The sequence below is a fragment of the Pipra filicauda genome, unplaced genomic scaffold (assembly GCF_003945595.2).
Source record: "Pipra filicauda isolate LSUMZ 115617 unplaced genomic scaffold, ASM394559v2 scaffold70_size2993248_pilon, whole genome shotgun sequence".
Classification (NCBI taxonomy): domain Eukaryota; kingdom Metazoa; phylum Chordata; class Aves; order Passeriformes; family Pipridae; genus Pipra; species Pipra filicauda.
Window position 1 is genome coordinate 2,051,681 of NW_024104876.1, and position 22,228 is coordinate 2,073,908.

The window sequence follows — 22,228 nt, forward strand, 5'->3', positions numbered from 1 at the left end:
GAAAGAGCTCCAGCGATGCAGAACTGTACCCTGCTCTAAGACAGGTTTTCTCCAGGTTTTGGGGTGGATGTGGTGGCAAACCCCAGCCCTGTGAGCTGCCAAAGGACAGCAGAGACACACAAACCCCACCATGCTCAGCCTCTTACAGCAAACCCAGCAGCCCATACTCACAGTCTGCGTCTGCACACACGATGCAGGGGTTTTTCCCTCCCAGCTCTAATGTCACCCTTTTGAGGTTGCTTTTAGAAGCAGCTTCCTTGATCAGTTTGCCAACCTGCAGCAGTGAGACACAAAAGAGGATATGAGTTTTTTCCCCTGAAAATCTCAACTCAGTGTGCCAAATGTGATGCTGACAAGGGTGGGAGAGCCCAACAGGAGGCTGAAGCAGGTAGAAGTCAAGGAGTCTGAGTTTCCTACTGCTGTGCTGTGCTGGGTCAAAACCAGTCCCAGAATTAAGGTTTGGTTTAGGCAGATCTGAAAGGGTGAGCTATGTGAGAGAGCTACAGGATCTGAAGTTATCTGCTACTCAGAGCAGTAGAACAAGGCATTTCCCACCCAGTGCAACCCAGCGAGCAACACTGGCAGTCAACTGGCTCCAAGGGCTACAAGTTTTACTTTTAAAAATTGCAAATTTAAACTTCTTAAGAGTAAATCTTGCCAAGTCAATGATAGGAACTCACTGTTCCTATCTGATAGCACTCCCGCACCAAAAAGCCATGCAGTGATTTTGACATTTAGGAGAAAACTAATACTTTCTGACAGTTTAGGCTGAGCTGCTCCACACACAAGAGTAGCTGAGACATGTTCCATCCGAGGCAACACCTGAGGATGTCAACAGAGAAACTCCAACTAGTCTGCCATGGCACTTTCTGCCCAGGAATCTGCTCTGACCACCTATTGGCATTTATCTGGCCACCCTCTTCTGAAGGGGAGGATTTACTCTGCTTCCAGAGTTTAGTCATCTAATTTTGTTAGAAAGAGTAGGAATTAAAGTTATTTGGAAGCTTTAGTTGTTAGGACAGGTTAACTTCTTAAGAGTGACCTTACATTTGAATTCGTTTCTATTATAACTGATTTTCTTGTATTTTACCTTTGCACATGGAAACCTTATTACTGCCTAAAAATACTGTTTCCCTGGAGTGGAACTGTGAACAAGGAAAGCATGGGGCAGCTGGCTGGCAGTTACAGGTCTGTATTTCTCATGTAACTTTGTAACTCGAGCATGACTCTGAACTTAGCAGTACAGATCATCTCTAGTCACTCAGAGCTTAGTCCTGGAGACAGCAGAAATAAGTGATGCATCATAGCTTTGCAAGAGGCATTACTACAAGCTAGCTGGCCAAAGAGGAGTAAGTTAATAAAGTAAGAGAAAAGAAGAAATCTAGATGGGAAAATTCTCATGGAGTTTAAGATCAGTATTTCCAAGCTGGCACTGAGCCTGAGCTGGGGCTTAAAAACTAAGTCAAAATATATTTTGAATTAGCTTCACTTCCTGGCTCAGAAACAGTAGCATTGTGCTGCAAATACTGCAGAGATGCAGCTGAACTCACAGATGGGTGGAGGGGGAAGAGAACACTTCTAAATTACACATGCATTAGCAAAGAATCTGTCTCCCTCGGTGTTTCCTGCACACCCATGGATTAGGAGACAAGCACAGTGTCTACAGGAGTTTTTTTGCCTACAGGCTCCAGCAGCTGAAATTTTCCTTCTGCCACTAATCCACTGGATACTCCTTTTTCATTAAAAACCCAAACAGATCCATGTGGGCTGGATGAGTCTATAAGCTCCATTGTTTTCACACAGCCAGAGTCTCATCTGGGCTAAAAGTTTCTGATCTAGGATTTGGAGAGAAGCATGACACTGAGTAAACTCTGAGATTAGACCAACTATCAAGAGAGTAAAAGCTCATTGTGAGCTTTTACTTTATTGCATTTGTGTTTGTTCCCATGATCCCTGTACAGAAACAGAGGCTTAACACACCTTTTCCTATGGGATATTCACGGCAGCTTGAATGTACACAAAGCCACTAGATGGTAGTGTTGGTAAATGCAGCAGCTTTTGAGTGTTTAGAGTTACCTTTACCGGCCAAGAACACCTTTCAAGGTAATTTGTCATCATTATACATTCAGATTACACTCTGCAGTTACGAGGACAGACATAAGAACGGATGAACTCAGCAAATGCTCAACAAGAACAATGTTCCTCAAAGAAATAAAGAAGAGACTATATTTGCCTCAACTGCCTCCACTGGTGTCAGCATTTCCATTCTTTGGACACTGCCTCTCTTCAGGGGGTGTGGATACGCAAGAAACATTTCAAGCAGTCAGTGGAAAAACATTCACATTTCTAAGCAATCTTTTGTTTGAGAATTTTCAGCAGTGATTACTGGAGGCAATTTTTTTTGCATGTCTCAGCTGTGCTCAATTCCATGGACTTGGCCAGGCCATGTGCACTTTCCCCCATGTAGGTACAGAAGAGGATGGCTGTAGGGGACTAAGAGTGCAGAGGTCTCACTTCCACTCCTCTAATAAACAAGTCAGATGTACCTATTTACAGGAAAAAACTGAATAGAAGGTGCTTTACTGTGCAGGTCTCAGAAGAGGCTGAAATGTTAATCCCCTCCACGTCAGCAGAGGAAGCCTTGGGCACGGGGCCATGTTTTTGTTTAAGTCCTAAGTTCCTCAGAGGTAACTAAAGCCAAGGAAGAATTGTTCAGGGCTCTGACTGACATGTTTTCCAGTTGCAGGGCAGGACTGGCAGGAAAACTTGCCCAGAAGCTCCATCAGGTCAATGACATGGTGTTAAGTCACTGCCAGCCTGCTCTGTACACTGTCTTGTATCAGAGCACCTATTCAGTTCTGACAGAAATATGGTGGTTTGGCAAAACTCAGCTTACAGAGATGTGGGATTAGCACAAGGACCTGAATTAGACAAATACCAAACACTTCTGAGAAGTCCTGTCCCACAGAATGGGATGGAAAAAGGTGTTTGCTATACAGAAATCACCAACATTTCATTGGTCCAGTCCTATGTGAATGACAGTTTAGAAGAGAATGCAAAGAGGGACAGCAGGTGTCCTATGAGAAATCCATCACCTACCTTGGTTGATCCAGTAAAAGCAATTTTATCAATATTGTCATGGGTAGAAATTGCAGCTCCAGCTGTGGGACCATAGCCTGGCACAATGTTCACCACACCAGGAGGGAAACCCACCTGAAACAGAGGTTAAATACAGATCTGTAGAGATTTTGAGAGCACAGCTCGTTTCTCAGGGAGCTTGAATTAGTTGTACTGTACTCCTTGGAGCTCTTACCAGATACATCCCTGTTTTACAGACTTTCCAGTAACATGGCTGGGTGCTACCAGCTGGAGTAGACGTGGGTGAAACTCACAGCCATGCTTAGGAAATGCCAAGTTGCAGTAAGAATTCTTGGAGAAATCCCAGTTTTAAGTCTAAAGAGAGTGAGTCTTTTGGCCAAACTTGGCCCCCAGCTACTGCAGTGCAGCTGGAGCCAAGGGGTAACTGAATGAAAGTTTGCTTTGAACAAAGGTTGACGTTTGTGGTTCTTCAGGGGCCAGAGGGATTAAGAAGTCAGTAAAACCTCACTAGATGATGGGGCTAATAAAACAGGAATACAAAAGCAGATGGTAACAGACTTATGCAAGTTTCCACCACATTTACAAGCTAGATTAGCCAACTAGTAATTTTGCCAAAAGAGACAAATAGCAAAACTGTAGGTGAAATTCTAGTGCGAGGAGAACTGAGAGATTTACTGGAGTTTCAAGGATTATGCTCTTCTAGGTTAGTCCTTCCCTACTACTGATAGCACAAGGTTGTTTTTCCTGCAATTTCTAATGATGGAATTGCAGAATGTAACACATTTGCTTTGTTTCTTATGACTTTTTAGTATAAAAATCTCAATAAATGCAGTTTCTCCTTTTAAATAAAAAAGGAAGCAATTGCTCATGTACTATCTTGCAAAAAGTTATCCTCATAAGACCTTTTTTCCCCAGTTTTCCCTTCACAAATTGAAAGGGCAGTCTCATTTCTTCTCTAGATGTGACAATGACAAAAGTGCACTTAATAGAGTTTGTGTCTTGGCTAATGAGTTTTCAAGCAAACACTGCGTGTCAAACTGTGCAAGTAATGGTGTTTGGAGTAAGCAGCAAAGCCACAAGGAAGCAAAAAATTGGTTCAGAACATACTGAGCCAAAAAGTTTTTTCTGTTTTTCAGCAAAAATGAAAGCCAAAATATTTTGGTTGGCCTGAAATTATTTCATTGAACCCAACACGTAGCTTCACTTGTGTGGTAACATCTTCTGCATCCTTTTAAAGATGAAAACCAAAAAAGTTTAACTTATTCTTCTGAAAAACTGCAAAGAATTTATCTAATTTTGGGTGGAGAAAGGAGCATCTCCAAATAAAATTATTCTGCTCTAATTACACTTCTGCCTTGAAGATCAACTGTGAGAAACAGCGAGCTTAGAATTCCAGCTCAAAACATTAATTTTACCAGAACTGAATGGGGTTTTTTGGGGGGAAGATGCTATGCCTGCGTTTGGGGAGCTGCATGTCAAGAGTGAAAAAAGCAGTGGTGTGGCAGGGCTCACTAAAAGCCATGACAACTGCACTCACCTCGTGTGATCTTATTAAGTCAAGCAATTGTAGGAAATATTTCACTGGTATTATTTTTCCCCACTTCTTTTCCTGATGGAGAAGCCCTAAGTGTCAATTATCAACATATCCTTCTGTTTTCTCCCAGGCTAAGCCAAGAACAGACAAAATCATCAGCATCATTTGACTGAGCCTAACAAACAGACTTCCAGCTGAGAGGAAAAAGCATACCCACAACTCCTTTAGTTTTCCTCAGTGAGTCACATCCGTAGCTATAGGAAGCTGATGTTCTGACCAGTGCTGGAAGGTTCTGTGCACCTCCCACCCCCTCTGTATGATGAACAGGGCACAACAGATCCTACCTGACAAGCCCTAAGGCAACATTTTTAAAACCCCAACCTACGATCTTCCCTTTATTTCAGTTGACTTTACAGGCCAGACATAGCTAAATTGTTCTATGAACCACAGAAATGACGAAGAATTGTTTCCCAGGACACTCTGTCTTGGTTGAATTATCCCACTTAAAAACAACAAACACAACACTGCTGTCTAATCACACTCTTTTTTGTCCCATTGTCTAATAAAACTGAGCTGTTGTTTTTCCCTCATTTGGGAGAAGGGAAGACAAGGCAGAGGAATAAAAGCACCATTTTTTCTCTCTGCAGTTTCCTGAGAAAGGAGAAAAACGTACAGGTTTTGTGATCTTTGCTCCCAGCCAGTCACTGTCAGTCACGAAGGTCTTTGTGAAGAAACACTGAATACAGAGCTTGTTCTCACTTTCCCTTGTGAGGTTTTAATATCTTTAAAATTTAAAACTCTGGACAGCCAATTCAAAAATCCTACTTACAACCTTAAGAGAACCTCGACAGGATGTTGAGATTTCCTCACCTCCTTGACCAGAGAGCCGATGTACAACGACGTGAGGGGAGTTTGTTCAGCTGGCTTGATAACCAGAGTGTTCCCACAGCACAGGGCTGGTGCCATCTTCCAAACCAGCATCAGCAAAGGGAAGTTCCACTGCAAGAACACAAGTCACTGGTCAGACCAGCCTGGCACAGTCACCTACTCACTTCCACAAAGTGTTTTCCCCACCTTCTCACGGCTCAGGGAGAAAAAGAACTGGGAGGAAAGCCATGAAGAGAAGTGTCTGCTTACAATACTGTGTTTGCCTGGACTACAGAGTATAACTTCCTTGATTTCCCCCTGAGATCCCTAATATTGCTGGCAGTGCTCACGCTAATCCTGTAAGTTGGACAAATTTCTGTATGATGTGACCTCATTCTTTACAGGAGTTTGATCACACTTCGTGTAGGATTTTGGCTGTTCACAGAAACTGTGTTGGAGGCAGTTTCCTGATGTATCACTTTTGCACAGCATCCGTATGTGGGGAATCGCAGGGTGCAACTACTCATTGAAAAAAACCTCATTTTTCTCTGTTAGGCATTGGCTGAGTAGTCAGGAGTTATACAATATCATTCAGTTCCAGGTTTATAACTAGGAATCTGCAGTGGGTTGTTCAGTCATGGAAATCTAGGGGAGCTCTTATCCTGCCTTCAAATTGTAAATTGTTCCTTTCCAATTAGTTTTCTAATTTAGAATTAGGAACCAGTCCACATCAGTTTACTCTGTGCTAATCTCTTTCATGGTCATGTGTATTTGTAGATTTTGGAGCCTAAGCAAGAAGTGGAAAATGTAGCTCACAATGAATCTCAAAAAGGTCATTTGGCAGCAGAAAGGATTTCTTCATTAAAAATAATTAATGCTGCTTCAGGGATGATGGAAGCAGGCCAACAGTAAGGGGACTTCTTGTCAAGACTCAAGCCAAGGGCTTTAACTATCAACAAAGAAGCCAAATATGTTAGGAATCCACAGATTCACACTTACAAAGAAATTAGCAGTGTAACTTTTAAGCAATGAGTTCTGTTCTAACCCAGCAGCCTGAGACAAAGCAGAATTTAGTCTCAAGTGCTATTCTTTAACATGTTTCACTCTTTTTCCCAGGTCTGTTCCATTTCAGTGATCCTCTCCAATGGCCACATCCCATAATTTGCCCATTTGTCTTTTTCTCCTAAGCCTTCTTAGAGGCCTGACTTTGCATCTTGAGCCATTCACACCTACACTGCTTTTCTACACTTTCAGACCATGACATAACTCCATTAGGAGCTTTCTGCTGCAGAGTGGTTGGTGAAAATAACAGTAAAGGACTCCAGGGCTGCCTCATGATATCACCTTGGGATAAAAATCAGCCATATGCTGCACTTAGAACTTCCCTTGCTAAGAACACTGGTTTAAATATAGTCAAGCCACAGGAAAAAGGGAGGACTGTTAATTGGTCTAGGGAGACATATACAGAACAGTGACAGAATCTTTTTCAATCAAGTAGGAACATAGAAACCCACAGACTGTTGGTGTTACTGAGATCAAATTGGGGAAAAAAAAACTGGAGAAGATTTGTTCTGAGTAAACTGAAGACAGATGTGGTTTTGTTGACCCCAATCATCCTTTTTACAAACACAGTGTTGAACTTGAGTCAAATTTGGTTCTGTATTTTCTATTGTATTTATTGCTGATTTAGGGTCAACCTGAGATCTTCAAGTCCCACTGTGTTCCCGTATACTGGCCTTCCAAAGCATCCTACATCATGTAGGTTTTTAAAAGGATAGTTTCCAAAGCACTGTTGAGTGCCAAAGGTGGACAAGTGTGACCTTTTAATTGATGATCGATGTGAGGAACCTGAGGTTTTGATCTTAAGTCATAAATTCTGCTCGCAAGCAGTCACATTTATTGCTAAGCCAGGAAAGCTGTGCAAAAGTTACCAAGACAAATGTCTGATAAATCCTACTGACCATCTCCCACTCTGCCTCACCCTCACATTGCCAAATAGACCATGTCCTCTTATCACTGGCAATTTAGATTCAATCCTGCTGAAAGAAAAAGCAGAATTTTCCCAGACATCTTTGGGAAGTGGTCTAGACCTGGTATTCCCAGGGTCCACATGCATTCAACACCCCACATGCATTTCTTTCAGTCTCTCCTTATCCCAAAGGTCAAAATCCTCCATGGACTCTTATTGATCCAAGTATCATATAATCATAGAATATCCTGAGTGGGAAGGGACCCATTAGGATCACCAAACTCCAACTCCTGGCCCTGCATAGGACAGCCCCAAGAATCCCACCATGGGCCTGAGACCATTGTCCAAAGGCTTCCTGAACTCTGGCAGGTTTGGTGCTGTATCCAAACAGAGAATCTTGGCACAGCACCATTTACCTCATGACTTATAGGATACCACATTCAAAGCATTTTACAACCAGACAGGAACAAACTATGTCTTCCATGTAGCTGTAAAGTCTTCCTGGCTGTCTGTTTAAAGAGAGCAAGCAACACATGGTAATACTGGAGGTATTCCAAGAACTAGCCACACTGTCCCCTCAGCAAAGAATGAGACCTCAAGGAAAAGAAAACTATTCAGTGAGATGTAATCCCAGAAAGCTCAGAGAACAGCCAGGCTTTATTAATAATGGATATGATTTAAAACTCAAAACTGTGCATCAGCACGAGGCAGCAAAGAGCCAGCAGACGTAATGACGAGATGGGTGTCCCAGCAGTGTGAGAGTCAGAGAGCTCTGACTGGTCTCTGGTGACTGGTGTCAGCCTCAGAGAGGAACAGAGCGTCTGATTAGGAGACCCACCCTTCCATTGCAGGGGATTTCTGCTGCCAAGAGCAATTGGCATGGGGGTAAAACAAGAAACTACATCAGGCCACTGAGATGGGAGTTCCCTGCAGAACAGCTGTGCTTAACCAGGGAGCAGGAGGTTGCAGTGTAGGATGGGAGTGCACATGGACTTTTCCAGTTCTGTGGGAGATGCAGGGCAGCATCACTGGTACTTACTGGGGTTATGGCTCCACAGACACCCATCGGCTCGTGCCGGGTGAAACACACAAAATTTTCATCTGCAAGACGAGAGGATAAAAAGACAACAAAACAGTCAAAATCCTCACCTGCACAGAAAATGTGTAAGACAACTGCACCTAAAAGGCTGGGGACAGAACTAAACCTGTGTTAGACAAAGAACCCCATATCTGTTCCTCTTAACTCGTGCCTCTGGGACATCCCAGATGGATGAAGATGTCTCTGGGTAAAGCCAAACACTGCTCATGGTTACAGTGGAGCCTTTCAAAACCAGGGATTCAATTCCTTCTGCTAAATCCCTGCATTGAGGCTGAGCTCTTCACTACACTGAAGAGCAAGCACAAATTTCATTCATGTTGTGTCTCACTGAAGGAAGCAAAGCACTTGCCTCCCTGAGGGGAAGTGTTTTTAAATCCATTTTGTACAGGAATCATGTTCAGTGTAACAGGAATTGCACTTCTGGTAAGAACTCTGGGATTAAAGTAACACCATTCATCTTAAAATACTGCTGTTACTCTTTCAAAAAGAAAGCAGGAAGGACATTTGCCTTTCAAATTCATTCTTGCTGAACACCCAGTTTTATTGGGAAGATGAGAGAGAACATGAACACTTCTAATGAGAGTTTTTGGGAGTGATCTCAAATCAGGACAAACAAGCAGTGTCCAGGCAAGCAAAGCTTTACACTACTCTGAATGAGGGTGACATCTCTGTTTATAAGGCTGACATGACTCCCTTTGCTGCCTGCAGAGACTGAACCAGTCAGCCCTTCAGAGTCCTTCTCCTGGTGAAGAATTTTTGTCTGCAGTGCCTGTCATTTTTACAGCCTCAGTGATCACCTGCACACAGGGACAAAAAAAGGCTGAATTTGAAAATACACCACGTTGCCCATTGTGCCACATGGATATTCATTGTCTTGATTTGTTCTCCCAAAACCAAACTTCAACTTATATAGCTGAACCAAAGCCTTCTTTCTGTGTGACTGCTCTGACTCTGCAGCCTAGGAAACATTTTGAAAACCTCTTTTAAGTGTCAGAAAACTTGACAAGGTCCCCCAAAGAGCTCAGTGCTTTGACTCCTCAGAGGAGTCAACATCTCAGACCTCCTCTTCAATAAAAGTTAACAAAAAGCACTACATGATCTCTCTGAACATCTGAGCCGGCAATACCATGGATGCAGGAATGTCAGTGAGGTGGGAGACACTGGTGGATTCCACATCAACCCTCTGCCACATCCCTGTGGCACCTGCAATGGCACAAGCTCTGCTGCCTTCATACCATTCTCCCCAGAAAACTCTGTCCTTACACTCTCTGGCATCTTAATTTATTTCAGTGATCCCTACAAATAATTTCCCCTATAACATGTGGGGTGTTTTCTTTAAGAATTAGTCTGGATTCAAAACCAAAAAAGTTCCTCTGTCAAAAAAGCAGCAGAAGAGCTCATCCATTATTTTTCTGAGATCCATACAGGCCTTGACATAGTTCTTCCATTAGTTTGAATATTGAAACACCTCTGCTTAAAATGCATCCTGGGATAGCAAGGAAGAAGAGGCTATTTTTGCAGGTTTTCAGAAGCCAGCCTTTCCACAGATCTCCCTCCCACCCCCTAAAGCCCAATCCCATCCCAGCTCTAAAACTGGGTCTGAGGGAACTCACAACTCACCCACTGGGATAGTTCTGCCCTGAATTTTATCAGCCCATCCAGCGTAATACCGAAGTGTTTTTATACAGCCTTCCAGGTCAATGAAATAAGCCTGAAGAAAAGGTTTTCCTGTGTCCATTGTTTCCAGAGTCTGAAAAAAACAAGTTGCATGCACTTTCAGACAAATTAATGGGTTTTTTCTTGAGGAAAAAAAAAAAAGCTTTTAGAGTAACTCTTTCTCAGCTTTATTTTGTCTTATTCTGAAGACACGGGGTGTTCTTCCCTCCTCTTATATTTAAGGAACGAGCTTGTAATACAAATTAGGCAGAAGGGAGACTAGACCAGATAACCCTGATCCATGCAGGAGTTGCTTTGTCCAGTGGCTGTGATGAAAGGTCACCTTCCAGAAGCCTCCAGAAGGTGAGTGTGGGTGGGATACAGGGGGTCTGGGGCACTGGTCAGAAACAAAGCCAGTCATGACTTCACCATAACTGACCCTCCAACGCAGATGTTCTGCATTCCAGATGGTGTCACTGAAATCAGTCAGACCCACTTGCCTTTTATGTGAAAAAAAAGATCTATTTTTTCTACTTCATAACCCTAAACCCAACCTCTGAAAAGCCTCTTTTGTCCAATGATAGAAAACACATTTTTTACAGAGTTCTGGTGAAGTAACCTCTGGGCTCAGATCTGTGCTGAGACCAAGGCAAGGCAGAAGTTGCTCCACTGAAGCTGCACCGGTGCTGAGCAGCCCTAAACAAAGTCCAGGCTCAGCCTGTGTCCTTTGCACTGTTCTGGACATTAGCTCAGGGAATGCTTTGTTCTCCACACAGGTCATTAAATGGGATATTGGTACAAATGGCCAGCACATCCATAAAGGAAGTACTATCCCTTGGTAGATTGGAACATCTTTGTTTACACATGAAGTCATACCCTGTCATCTTCCACAGACATTAGGGTCCAAACAGCACTCGAACAGACATTCCCCTTGGAATGACTGGGATTGTTATCCACTGAATGTCTGCTAAAACAACTGATTTTTATAAGTCATTACTTAGCACGCAGCCAAGGCAGCTAAGGGCTGGTGTTCTGCAGTGCAAACAGCAATGCCAAACAAGCCCTCCCAGACTAGAAGGACAGAGAAAGCTTGAAGTGAGTGCTCTGGTTATGGAAAAAGCAGGATCCTCTAAAGTCACATCAAAAAGTGAGCAAAAATGAACAGGGTTTATTCACACAAACATTTTTTTCCCCACTTTTATTTGCTGGTCAGAACTGCCTTTAGATCCAAATAGTTTGGTTTTGTCCTGCTGAAACTGAAAGCTGTCATGTGGTTGAGAGACACTGTGATGGGGAAAGAGGCTCAGCTCAAAGCAGTCATGCAAGTACAGGCTCCTAAGCACATCCCACATGTGTAATTCCTACTGACCTCAGCAGGACCCTGGCTCAGGAACCTGCACCTCTAACACCACAGAATGTCATAAATGCCATTCCCATGAAGATAAAAGTGCAGCATTGAACTGGAGAGTGCTCAGATTCAAGAGCTTGGTTATGGAGGGACAGCAGCCCTAAGCTGAGGATCTGGGAGTGCGATTTGGAAAGATGTGCAATGCCCATGGAGTCTAAAGGTTCCTACAACTGCGGTGTGTTTTAGCTCAGGTTCTCATCCCCTTGTTCTGCACCAGCAGGACTCCACCAGGACAGGACCATGGAACCATTAGCAATAGTTTTTCAGTGCAGATGTCCAAGTTAACACAGCTTCACAGTTATAGACAGATTTTCCTGAGCCAGTACATTCAGTAGGGAAAGGAACGGTTCCCACTTACACACATTTTAAACTTTGGATGATATTCAGCAAGAGAAAAATTCTCTTTCCAGCTCCCCATTTTAGGGGAAGAAATTTGCACAAGTGTTAAACTGGCCCTGCATTTTTGTAATAAAGACTGAGTCAGCTGTGGTGGTTTGGGGTTGTTTTGGTTAGTTGGTTTTCTTTCATTGTTTTAGTATGTTTTTTTTAAAGATAAGAGCTGGAAGACAGCTATGAACATTAATGACTGTTAAGCTAAGAAAAAGTGTGTTTATTGCTTTGAAAATTTGAGTACTAATATCTGTAATCACTTCAGTAACTAGCTAAAGTTTTGAAGAAGTCAACTATATAAAGTCAACTTGCAGAAAGAGGAAGAAAGTCATGACTCCTATATAGACTCTTCTGCCCCTCATAAAAAGGAGAAAAAGAAAAATATCAGGTATATGCGGATGCATCAGAGGGATGGAGCTGAACTATCAGCCAACTGTTGCTGGTCTATCAGTGCTCCCAGTACTTACTGCCAGGATGACTCTGTCTCGCTCCAGAAGATCAGCCAGTTTGTGCAGGAGTCGTCCTCTGCTTGGGGCACCCATCTGTCTCCACGGAGAGCCCCTCTGGAATGCTGCCTTGGCTGCCTCCACTGCATTATCCACGTCAGGCTGCAGCACCACATACACAAGAAAACCTCAGGTTACAAGGAAGGAGCTGGACAACGGCACAGAAACCCCACTCAGGCTGGTTCCTTATTGATGCTGTGATGGCTAAAACCAAGTTGTCTGACAAAACCACTCCCATTTTACTCCTGGATTTGAATCCAAGCCTGGAATATGTTTCAGGGTTTGGCCTGGGCTCGTAAACAACCTTGAGGTCAAAGTACCAATAGGGTCTTGCAAGGGCAATTTAATGTAACTGATTTGTTTATAAAATAATCCAGAATCGTGTTCCTGCCAATAGAGGATGTGACACTGGGGGAGCTGGAGAAACAAGCATGACAGGCCACTGGCCCACATGAATCAGCCTCCTCTAAACAAGTGTGGGCAGGAAAGTCCCCCAGTGAGATCAAGGTTTTATCTAGGGGAACAATCACAGCTCAGATCCCACCATTCAGTCCCCCTGGAACTCATGCCAATGGCAGTTAACACACTAAAAAACTCCCTTAGATCCTAAAACACTTCCAGAACATCTCTACCAGATGGGAAAGGGTTTGCTGTTCAGTAACATGACAAAGGCATTTCACCTACACACACTTGGTTCCATTCTCCCTTCATCTCCCTACAGCTTTACCATCCTCTCAACCAAATCTAACTCTGTTTACCCAAGTGACTACTCAAGTGGGCAGCAAGTTCCCTCTCTTTTCACAGCACCACTCCTCCAAAACTTCATGCATTTGGTCTGCTCACAATAGACCCTCAACTCCTCCCTTCATCTTACATACATTGATTAAAAAAGCAAAGCCAAGGGCAACCTCACAATCCAATGGAATCAACAGGAACATTGCCACCAGCATCCACAAGGCCAAGGCTGTAGCCCAAGCACACATAAAGCTTTGGACAGGTTCCTGCTGTATGTAATGTCTGGCACAGTCTGTGCCTCACTTCAGCTGATGGAGAACTTGCACCTCACTGCAATATATGGCTCAAAAGGGTGGGAAAGGAGCCTTGATTGTTCCTCACAGAACTTCACCAGTTGCTCTCACCTATGTCTAATGCCAGGTCTTGTCTGGACACAATTAGGAAATAAGCCTCTGCACTGATCCAGCAAGGTCTGGCCACTCTCCCCTCATGGGGAGATGTGTGGTGCTCAACCAAGAAAAAAATGTTATAGGGAGACATGTTGCCACCTCAAAAAGTTCTTGGTCAAAACAGCAAGTCATCACCCAAGGCAATGGCACCTTAGATTAAAGTTGGCTCCTTTTCTTTACAAACACATTACACAGCTTTGAAATAACCTGATTTATACTGAAGAAATCCACCCTTTTGGAAGAACACTGCTGGGGAATTATTGGAGGAGACCTGTGCTGCTACGGAACGGCTCTGGTCTAGCAAAGGATGCTGGTAAGGCAGAGGTGGTGAGGAGCCACTGAGTGCAGACAGGCACATCCTGCCTGGAGCCTGTCACCCCCAGGCACAACAGGCCTTCAAAATTGCTCACTCCACTTGAGTTGATCTGGATTCAAACTGGCACATCGTGAAAGCCGGAAGGCACCACCAGCCACTGCACACTCAGGTACTCCCCATCCTGCCTGCTGGAATGAAGGCTCAAGCTGAAAGGCAGCAATATTTTACGTGACAAAGCAGGCAAAGGAACATAAAAAGCCTGTCAAGTTTAAACAAGTCTTCCCTTAGTAGTAATTAATTAGTTCTGTACCAGCCTGGGAGCACTGACATGCAGGGAACTGGGTCTGCAGTGGCACAATGCCTTTGCTACTGAGGGTCTTCCCTCCACCCTGGCACTCAGAGAACAGGGGTGAGATGGCTGCATGGGCAGAGGACTGCAGTGCATGCCCAGATCTTCCCCATCCTCGAAACATGAGAGTACAAGTCCTACTGCAATTCCTGTAGATGGTTGTCTTCATTCTTGTCTCTTTTCTCAGACATGATGGGTACAAATAGCAGCTCAGGGACTGCAGTCACTGTCACACAAGCAAACAGGTTTTCCCTAAACACCCTCGGGGTAGCACCACCAAGTGAGATCCTGAGAGCCTGCACAGCCTCAATAGCGCTGAGAGACCAGCAAAAACAAGGAAATTCTTCAGGAAGGCCAAAATGCCATTCTTAATCCATCCTGTTATGACTAGGCATTAGGGGAGTCTGAATGGCATGTTCATTGCAGGCATGTTGCAATAGGTAGGCACAAGGCGTGACAAAGGGACTCGTAACTGTCAAGATGCCAGGAACACATTGTGGTGCACAAAACCACAGGAGGAGGAGATCCTGTGCATCCTGGTGCTCAGTCTGGATCTATAACACATTGAGTATTACACAAAAAGCTCCACTAAGAGAATATTAGGATTGCAAAGTCAAGCACTGCAACCCTGGAAGTGCCTGCAAACCTTCATATCCACCTTGGTGTTTGCATTATGATACAACCCCCAGTTACACAACCACATACCTTTCCCCCCTGGATAAAAATCACACTGTTCTTTGTTCTAAGCTACCTCCTCCACTTCCATTTTCCACCTCAAGTCTTGCTCATCGCTGCTCCCTTTTTCTCCCCTGCCCTTTTTTTCTCTCTCCTGTGTCTTCCTCACAGTGAAGATCTAGTGGCTCTGTGAGTGGGAAAAACACCTGCAAGAAAGCCTCACTCTGCTTCAGTCCCACAGTGCTTCATTGTGGTCACTAAGGAGAACAAGGGTGGAGCACAACCAGTGGAGACCATCTTTGTTCAATTCAACTATAACTCCTTCAAAAAGCCTCCACTGTGCACATCTTTGGAAAGGCACTTTTCTGACACGGGGCACGAGCATGTCACAGTTTCTCAATTAAAAGAGGCTCCCTGATCTACTCCCCTGCAAGCACGTTGCATTGCTTAACTTCTGAACGTGAGTTCAAAACAGCCACAAAGAGCATCTTAACAGCCCCAAGTATCCAAAATCATTATTGAGGGCATTGGAGTCTGCTGGACTCTTACCTCAGCCTGCCACTACAGTCTGAGGGAGACAGGCTGACCGTGGACAAATCCCTCTCACAGCCCTTCAAAGATCCATGTGTGGCAGTGAACTGTTTAGAACTGACCATGACAGACACTCCATAACGAGTCTGCTCGACAGTCACAGCTGTGGACCTGCTGCCCGTGCTCTGAGGCCACCAGCTGAGCTGGGCACTCTGAGGAAGGAGCACCTTTCCCCTGCCTTTGATGGATGTCAGCAAGCTGCTGGAAGGAAAAAGCCTGTCTCCAATTGTTATTGGCAGCACCAACGACATTAAAATGGCACAAGTATTCCTGATTTTACATGGTAACATCAAGACAGAGTGGAAGTTCTGGGGCTTCACCACTCCCATGAAGCAGAAGTCTAATGAAGAAAGTTATTCCTTTTCTGTTATCAACCTGGCAAAAAGTTGGACACTAAGACACTTTTTGGGAGGTAAAAAGCCTCCCAACATCCAGTGAAGACATCTGCCATTTTATTTCCAGGGCTTCTTTTTCCACACAGACTTTTCTTTATCCCTCAACTGTCCCATCAAGGACAATTCTGTAACTAAAGAACAAACAACAAAACTTTTCCTTCGAGGCTCATAAAGCGTTGGCCAAGTTTCAACACCAGACTGAACTGTCATCACTGAGATATCGGCTGCCAAGCTCCCACCCCTCACGTGCAGCCTAAACAAAACACTCTGCAAGGTCAGGGAGGGGCAGGTTTCTGTTGAGGGCTTGGAAAGTGGAGTTCTGCTCCCAGCCTGTTGTGAAGGCAGAGCCAAACCTGGCACAGCACAGCTGAAGCCAGAGCCAGTACCAGGAACTGACATCCCTGGGGTGGCACTGAGCAGCACAACAAGTGTGGTGGCACTTACGGTCACTGGAAAACACCACCAAATACAACTCACCACTTCCTGAAGAGAGCCCAGCAGACTGGAGTTACATCCAGGGGGGGAAGTCCAACCAGGGCAAATGAAGCCTCAGAGGACTTAGCTTGACCACATCCCACTGTCCTATGGCAAGTGTCACCAGAAGCCAAACAGCTATTTGGGGATTGTTCTCACCCACGATTGCTTTCTAAGTAATCCAGATCCAGGTCTAATCCCACTCAGTTCCTTGGAAAAACCTACTTACAGCAAACAATTATTGGGTTTTTTTAAAAAGTATGATATAAAGGGGTGGAAGAGGTTTTCAGTAACTAAACCAGAGTTACCCTACATTCTTTCCTGCAATTTCCATGCACCAAGGAGTCAGCCTCCCATGCTGAGTATCCAGGGACAGGAATCCACTGACTGACCCCAAGGAAAGGTTTACAGTGATTCTCCTGCAAGCTAAAAGCCAAATCCAGGCAGGGACAAACCTCAAGGAGGCAAGCTGCAAAACTGGGCTTTTAGTTCTGCATAACAATTTTCTTTAAGCCAGTAAGAGGCAGGCACGAAATGCTCCTCTGTAGGTGCTTGAGGAGACACTTAGCTCAGGGAACAATAACAATGTCATGGTTTGTGCCTATCAAAATACAGTTGCATCAGAGCTTCAACTCCACTGTTTACATGCCACTGCAATTAAACACAGTTGTGTCCTACCCAGTCAGTATAAAGAAATTACACATAATGTTTGGTTCTGCCTGGATCTGTAATTGCCCTATGGATACACAAATCCCCCATGGCAATGAATCCTGGAGGCTGCTTTAGTGCCATCCAAAAAAGCACAGCTACCTTACACAACACTGCATTGCATTCCCAAGCAAGTTTGCTCCCATCTCCAGAGGGTCAGGCTTTATACTCTACATAGTACAATACCAGAAAACACACTGCCCCTGCTCAGCTACTCTCAGTCCTACTAGGAAAGGATCTCCAAGGCAGCTACCTTGCTGGAAACCAGGCATTGGGCCTCACAAGTGTTGGACAAGCTTAGGCACAAAGAAAGAGATCTCAGAAATGGCCACACTGCCCATAGCAATGAGCTGCCAAAGCCTTGGTACAGCACAGCAGCTGAGTCACCTTTCCATGACACCCTGCAAGAAGCCAGCTCTTGGGCCAGCCCTCTTCCATAGGTCAGACCAGTTGGCCCCTACGTTTTGGACAAAAAGTGTCACATTTGATTGTTCCTCACCTCAAACTGTTACAAATCCTCTTACAGCCCAGGCTGATCTACAGCAAACCAGGGCCAGCCAAGGACTGCTAGAGCTCTTGAGATACTGGTTTGGTTTTAACTGGGAGTTGCCACATTTGTGCAGGAGGCCAGAACCCACAATACCAGTTGGAAAAGCAGCACCACATCTCCAGCAGTAAGTGGTCAGTGTTTGCACGACTGACCTCAAATTCCCCCAAGCACTCAGGTTATTTGGTGACTATGTTTATAAAGAGACAAGTTTCAGTTCGGTGTGTCCAACATGCTGCTGTGCAGCTGGTGTATAAACCACTCCCAACACAAGGCCCAAGTCCTGTCAGGGATGTGCATACACCATCATTACTATTTCCTCAGGCTGGCTGCTCCCTTCCAGTCCATGCCACAAGAATGATGCTCAATCTCATTCCTCTGACAGTGCTCAGCAGCCAGTTCCTACCAGGGAAAGTGCCTCTGACGAGTTGGACAGGATTGATCCCACCCAGCCCATGTAATTCTTGAGCAGCACATTCAGTGCCCCAGACCTTCAAATCAGTCTGGCCGGATGGATGTTGTTGTTACAAGCCAGCTTTTCCCCTGTGTGCTTCCATAGAAGCACTTCCAAATAAGTGCTTTGGAAATTGTCTTCTGCACTGCTTTTCTAACAACACTCACCTTATCTCCTTCCTCAATATCACAAATCTTCTCCAGCGTTGAAGGGTTGTAGGTGGGGAACTTCTTTCCACTTGTAGACTCGTGCCATTCATTGTTAATAAATATCTGAAGAGAGAGAGCAAGGGAAGTGGGATGGGCAGGAGAAAGAAAACACTGATGTAGACAAAAAAAAACCCCATAAGTGCTTTTCAAAGGCCCCAAAGCTCTCCGATTTCCATTGGTGGCGAGTCAAGTGCGCTCAGTCTCTCTGCCAGGGAGATTGTAATACAGAAGCATTTATCCAAACTTTGTGCACCCAGTTGGTTTTGAGCAAGAGGAAGGCAGAGGATGGGGCTCACACAACACACCATCATGATCTGGCAATGAGAAACAGGTGGGTTTTGAAATACATCTCCATGGGAACACCAAGCAGACACCAAGAGAAGCTTGCATGGTTCAAGCAAAAGGAGCCCCTTGTTCCATGTCAGTGCACAATATTCTTTGGTCGTTTGTATCCTCCCTGAGCTACTTCCACATCTTGCTCCCCCCTCTGGCAGCACCCAGAGGAGGGTGGGGACTGGCTCAGTTCTACCCCACCATGCCCTGTCACAGGCTGGATCAAGCCTCCCACGTCACTTGGAGTCATCTGTGACAAGATTTAAGTGTTTCAAAATATTGCATTTCCAGAGCAAGAACAAACAGTCCCAGCGTTGCGTAACTGAAAATGCATTAAATACTGGAGTGTTGTTACTCACTGTAAACAGAACATGAATACCTATATACAATTAATTGATTCAACATGCATCTTATCCACGCTGTGATCTAACTTGGCAGTGTTATATTTTATAAATATACTTCAAGTAAGATTAGATGAAGTAATCTTTATTAGTAGCCTGCTAGTGGCTGTAAGCTAGTACTTTTTTTTGGAAGTCATCCACATTTGCAATCTTGTTTATGAGTCTCTACACACCACCAGGAGATTAATGTTGCATCTCTTACATTCGGAATTCCCACTGCTTTGGGTCATAATTTTCTTTCCTTGGGCAGTTTTTTCTTCCTGAAAGGGCTTTTTTCTTACTATTTCTTCACAAAGCACACAAAATGTAACTGGTGTAGAAGCTGCACAGTTGGACCCACCTGTTTCACACAGGCCAAGAAAAAGACCATTTTGCCAAAGACGTTGCCAAGGGAAGTCACAAGAAAAGATACAGTGTTAGAAATATTAACTCCAGTTTAAGACACCAATGCTCCTGAACTACCTTTGTTATCCAAGTGCTCCATTTTAACATTCACACATTTTAAATTCAGTTTTTCTTCGTTTCACTAATGAAGAAGAGTCACATTATAAATACGAGAAATATGACAGGAACTGTAAAATTAAAGCATCGGGTATATGCTCATAAACTGAGGATTGAGGAAGGACACTGTCTTTCCTTCGCATTCAACATGAATTCTGTGGGAAAATGATGTTCCTACAAGTAGTAAAACACGAGAGTGACAGGATCAGACTGTTTTAAATGTAACATATACACTGGCATCATTCTGGGAATTGCACCACATATCCTGAGTCTTTGGTGCCAGGAGTTGAAATCAAATCGAATAATTTATCATCTGTTCATGCTGCATACCCAGGATTTGAGACAAGGAACTGTGGACAGATCACTTCCATCACACATCCATGACAAGCACTAAGCTGCTTTATAAGAAAGATCTTTGTTGAAAATTTTTTCCTCTCCCCCAACCCCGTAACTGGTAGAACCAAAAATAAAAAATCTCCTCTAAGCAGAGGAAAACATGCTGTCAGCTGTAAACATCTGGTGAAACTCAGAGCTTGTACAAAACCCCTCGAAGTTTTATGAAAATTGACTGCTGCTCATTATTTACTCAGATGCACCAGCAGCATCAGATCAAACATCAAACTCCCACTTTTAATTTACATTGGTTTCCACTTTTAAGAGACTACCTTGTTACTTCCAGCACACAGAGTCTCTGGTAAAACTCTGGAGAACAAAACTGCATGTATTAAAACTTACACGGCTGCAGGATAAGATCCCTAAGGAGTGTTTAAAAGTGTTCACAACAATAAAAATAACAAAAACCAGAACATTTGGATGTTTAAGAAGAACTCGAATGGCCGTGTCCATTTTGGACGCGGGAAAGAGCTGTTTGTGCAGCACTACGCCATTCTGCAATCAGCAGCTGCAGATCCAATTTGCTGCTAAATGACAAGTTTATCTCACAAATAAAGGGCAGATAAACTTGGGATGTTAAAAATTAATCTAGTCCAGTGATTACTACTAATTGCTAATCTGTTTCACTACTTCGGATGCATAATTCAAATCAACACCTTGTCGGACAAGCTATTGCTGTTTACTTCTTCTTACTGCAAGGGAATAATCTTTGAATTCTTCTTTTTTTTTTTTTTTTTTTAAATACTTAACACAAAAATGCAACAGTAACACACTAATTCAGCCCCTCCAGTTCTTTTAGTCCAGCCACAAACTTGAAATTACGGCAGTTGAGGCTCCTCAGCAGCATAACCAGCCGGGACATTTTCCTCACTGCGCAAGGCAGAGGGTCAGGCTGTTGTGGAACAAAAAGCGACCCAGCGATCGCAGAGCTACAGTTGTGCTGAGAGCAGGGATTTCTGCAGCCCTGCTCAGCTCCACGCCAGCCTCACCTCTGAGGGATGGAGTTATCGAGCTCAGGAGCCTTTGGTTTAATCCAAAAGGTCAGGAGCAACCGTTTAAAGGGAAGCTCAATGAAGAGTGGAGAGGTGAGGGTTTGTGTGGGCTCGATGCCTGACTCCTCATCCCACAGAGAGGCCATAGAGGAGCTCTGTTGGGACAGAGAGAGCCACCAACAAGACTCACATGAACACCACTTCTAGAGCTGCAGGATGGCTCCAGTCTCATGGCAAAGCTCTTCCATAAGGCCCAGTCTGCTGGACACTGGTCCTTCTCGAGGCTTGCCAGAACCCAAATCCACCCCTGGCACTGAGCCCCCTCCCAGCAGAGGAGCTGCAGACCGGGTCAAGGACAGTTGAACACAACTCCAAAAAGCAGCTTCCTGAGGGATAAAACCCCCTTCTCACCCTGCCCGGGCTCACCCCATCCAAATCGGATTTCACTGAGCACCACTGCAGGGCTGGAGGCGTTCAAAAGTGGGTTGGGATGGAAGATGGTGTCAGGCACCACAGGAGCACAGAGCACCTGGGGCAGGACAACAGCTTCAGCGGGGCCATTTTATTTAAAAAAAAAAAAAAAAAAAAAAAAAAAAAAGTTAGTTTTTGGGCTTTAGGGATTGGGGCAACAGCTGCTCCATTGGAAATGCCACTGTCACCTGCTCGTTCAACCTCAAATCCCCATAAACCTACTGTCTCAGGCACCAGGAAGAACAAAAGAATTTAAGAGAAACAACACCGAGGGTGAAAACTCTGTATTAAAAACCTAACACCTCGCCGCCACCGGGACTCCACCAAGCCCCGGCCCCGCCGCCCACCTCCCCACGGCTGGCGAGCGGGCTCACCTTGGTGTACTTCACCTCCAGGCTGCGCAGGGGCCGCGGCAGCGGCGGCGGCACTTTCCTGTCGGGCTGCCCGTTCTCCACGGCGCCGTTGAGGGCGGCCATGGCCGCGCCGTCGAGCCCGCGCGCCGTCTGCCCGCTGACAGTGCCCGCGCCGCCTTAAGAGCGCCGCGTGCACCGCCCGCCCGCCCCCCATTGGCCACCGCCCCCGCCCCGCGCCCCGCCCCGCCCCGGCCCCTCGCGCGGCCGCAGGTGACGGGCGGCGCCGCCCCGCCGAGGCAGCGCGGCCGCCGCGCGGGGAACGGGGGCGCCCGCGCGCCGCGCGCGCGACAGCGG

The 22,228-nt window shown here is 45.0% G+C and overlaps 1 protein-coding gene across 1 annotated transcript in view; it reads right to left on the minus strand.

The window, feature by feature from the left end:
• ALDH1A3 (aldehyde dehydrogenase 1 family member A3) overlaps positions 1-21,997 on the minus strand; it is a 35,623-nt gene extending 13,626 nt beyond the window's left edge. The window contains exons 1-8 of the mRNA XM_027714771.2: positions 21,896-21,997; positions 18,389-18,493; positions 12,490-12,630; positions 10,189-10,318; positions 8,509-8,570; positions 5,504-5,632; positions 3,100-3,213; positions 172-274 (exon numbers count right to left, since the gene is read on the minus strand). Coding sequence (XP_027570572.1) covers positions 172-274; positions 3,100-3,213; positions 5,504-5,632; positions 8,509-8,570; positions 10,189-10,318; positions 12,490-12,630; positions 18,389-18,493; positions 21,896-21,997 — 886 coding nt within the window. The remainder of the gene's footprint in view (positions 1-171; positions 275-3,099; positions 3,214-5,503; positions 5,633-8,508; positions 8,571-10,188; positions 10,319-12,489; positions 12,631-18,388; positions 18,494-21,895) is intronic.
• Positions 21,998-22,228: the final 231 nt, after the last annotated feature.